The sequence below is a fragment of the Gavialis gangeticus genome, unplaced genomic scaffold (assembly GCF_001723915.1).
Source record: "Gavialis gangeticus isolate Ggan-Ray unplaced genomic scaffold, GavGan_comp1, whole genome shotgun sequence".
NCBI classification, from domain to species: domain Eukaryota; kingdom Metazoa; phylum Chordata; order Crocodylia; family Gavialidae; genus Gavialis; species Gavialis gangeticus.
Window position 1 is genome coordinate 3655798 of NW_017729001.1, and position 3014 is coordinate 3658811.

Consider the following 3014-nt stretch of genomic DNA (forward strand, 5'->3'; position numbering starts at 1 on the left):
GGGGGGGGGGGGGTTGCCCCGCTCTGGGGGCAGCTGCCTGGAAGGGGGTAGAGGCCGGAGGCTGGAGCTGGGTGTCTCCGGGCTGCTCGGCCGCCCTGCGAGCTGGGAGCTTAAGGGCGCTGGGGGGAACCTCCTTTCATTGCAAACCTCCCTATTGCCGCGGGGGGAGGGCAGGGCACGGGCGCTTGCTTGCTCCCGGTGGCGGCTCGGGGACAGACCTTCCCTCCGGGGGTTGTTTGCAGTGACTCAAAACCAAGGGGGAAACCGGAGTCTGCAGGTCGCCTCCAACGTCTCCTAACGGGGGGATGGTTTGGGGGCGCAGCCCTGGCCCGGGCCCGCTGCCGCTTGTTCATCCCCCCCCAACCCAGATTTCCGCCCCGGCGCTATGGACCGGGCCGGGCCGGGTGCAGGCCCCGCGCTCTTCTCCGCGCCCCGAGGACTCGTCTCTTCCCGGGGTCTCTGCTGCGCTGCCCGCGGCTGGCTCCCCCCAGAGCAAACTCGCTGCCCCCGGCCTCGGATGTCACTCCGGCCAGTGGATCCGGACCTCTGCGGCCCCGGAGCTAAACTCCCGCCTGCTTCTGCCGCCTCCTCCGCACACCTCTGCCCAGCTCGGCCGGGGGAGCGCGGGCGGGACCGGCGGGGGCGAAGCGGGGGGGGCTCGCGACACCCGGGGCGTCCGGGGACAGGGAGAAGCGCGCGCAAGCGTGCGTGCGAAGGGGCCGCGCGGGTGTTGCGCGTGCATACGTGTGCGCGGGGTCGGGTCGGATTCCCCCTTTTGCGCGTGCATTTAATGCCCGCGAGCGCTGGGCCCGCCGGTGCGCATCTGTGGCAAGTGTCTGCCTGTTTGCTGGCATTTGCGCGTTGCTGCGCGCTGCACGCACGGGCCCGCGGGGATTTGCGCCGCGCAGCTGGGCGCGCATGTGTTGGGCTGCGCGTTGTGCGTGCGCTGGTCCGCGTGTGCTGCGCCCTTGGGTGCTGGCTCTCCCCGAAATGCTTGTGCAAGACGCGCGCGCGTTGCATACAGATGTGTGCTCGCATGCGTACTCGTGTTGCGCACCTGTGCGAGGGCCTGTGTGGGTGCTCGTGTGTTGCGGTGTGCACCCGGGTGCGTGTTGTGGTACACGTCTGTGAGTTCGCACGTGTTGTGGTGTACATCCCTGTGGGTGCTGTGGCATACGCCTGTGCGTTGTGGTATACACCCGTGTGGGTGTGTTGTGGTCCACGCGTGTGTGTGTGTTGGGCCACGTGTCTGCATGGGTGTGCATATATGTGTGTTGCGGGGGTACGCTCCTGTATGCTCTGTGCGTGCGTGTGTTGTGGTACACGCCTGTATGGGGGTGTGTGGTGGTGCGTGCCTGTGTTTTGCGTGTATGCGTGTTGTGGTACACGCCGGTGTTGTGTGCGCGGTACACGGCTGCGCGGGGGGGGAGGGTTGTGTCACACGCCTGTGTTGTGTGTGCTGCAGCACACGCGGGGGGGTGCGGGGGGGCACGCGCGTGTGGCGGGGGGCCCGGCTCACCCCTCTGCTCCCCCGCCCCCCGATTACCAAGGCGATTACTACGGGCCGGGCGGCAACTACGACTTCTTCCCGCACGGGCCGCCCTCGCAGGCGCAGTCCCCGGCGGACTCCAGCTACCTTCCCAACTCAGGACCCGGCTCCACGCCCCTGGGCCCCCTGGAGCCCCCTCTCCCCGGACACCACTCCTCAGAAAACCAAAGGTACACGGATATGATCTCGCACCCCGACACTCCGAGCCCCGAGCCGGGCATGACGGGCTCGCTGCACCCCATCCCCGGGGAGGTCTTCAGCGGCGGCCCCAGCCCGCCCTTCTCCATGTCCAGCAACAGCGGCTACAGCGGGCCCCTCTCGCACCCCACCCAGGAGCTGAGCGAGGCGGCGGTGTGGTAGAGCCCCGCGTGTCCGCGGGGGCACGGCCCCTCGGCCCGGGCACCGGCGCCGGCCTCCCCCCACCTCCTCCGGATACAGGCACCAGGGAGCAGCTCCGCCCCCGCCCAGCCACACTGATACCAAAATCCTCCCTCCGCCTGAGTTTCTGATCATCTCCTCTCTAGCCTTCCCGCGCCTGTAGGACCGTGGGGTCCGCCCCGGGCCTCGGATGTGACCCGTGTGGTACCTTTCTTCCCAGCCACGTCCAAGCAGGCCCTGGCTCCCCCACCGGGCCGGGCTTGAAGGACCTCTCCAAGTCTCTGAAACAGCATCTCGTGGACCAAAGCTGAACTCGCCTGGGTCACAGGTTTCAACTGAACCCTCTAGACGGACTGAACTTCATTCTTCCCTTTGTTTTGGGGCGCGGGGGGGATTCTCTTTGTTTTCTCCCTTTTTTACAACTTTTGTAATGGATCGTCCAGAATCGCACCTCGGTTTTCTTTCATCTGAATCATCTCAAAAGGAAAAAAAAAAAAAGACTCTTTTTTTCTTTACTTAGAAGGTTTCTGTTGACTATGGTTTGTGGTGATGGTGGTGGGCCTGGGGAACTGGAAGAAGACAACTTCCACTGGTGACAAGGCGCGCCCTAGTGGTAAGTTCCGGCTCCGCTCCCAAGGACTGCGGGACTTGTCATGGTCAGGGGGGCTTAATTGGGGGTTGTTTTGTTTTTCATGCGGCGAAAAGATAACTAACACTACCAATAAAAAAATCCAAGTCTGAATGTGTCTAGCAAACACCAAGTCAAATCCAAAAGTTTATTGGAGGCTACATGAATTTAAGGATGTATTATAGTTTTTGCTTCTAGTTTCTTTATTTTGTATAAAGAAAAACAAATAAAGTATGTTTTTGTGTTTACTGATTATTTATTGTACTTTAGTCATCTGAGGCTCCAACATTTTTATATTTTTAAGAGGGGGAGGGAAGGGGTATGGGAGGGAGGGGAACAGGAATCAGTTTGCCTAAAAAAATCATAAAAAAATAAAAATAAAAAAAGAAGTTGTTTTCCAAAAGCGTTGTGGATTTACTTTCACCACTGCCTCTTGCAGATGGTGTTAGTGTGAATGGC

At 61.4% G+C, this 3014-nt stretch overlaps 1 protein-coding gene across 1 annotated transcript in view; it reads left to right on the forward strand.

Moving 5' to 3' along the window:
• The window catches only part of LHX5 (LIM homeobox 5), an 11771-nt gene extending 8963 nt beyond the window's left edge, over window positions 1–2808 (forward strand). Inside the window, exon 5 of the mRNA XM_019507369.1 lies at window positions 1540–2808. Within this exon, the coding sequence (XP_019362914.1) occupies window positions 1540–1909 (370 nt within the window). The 3' untranslated portion in view covers window positions 1910–2808. The remainder of the gene's footprint in view (window positions 1–1539) is intronic.
• The last annotated feature ends 206 nt before the right edge of the window (window positions 2809–3014 follow it).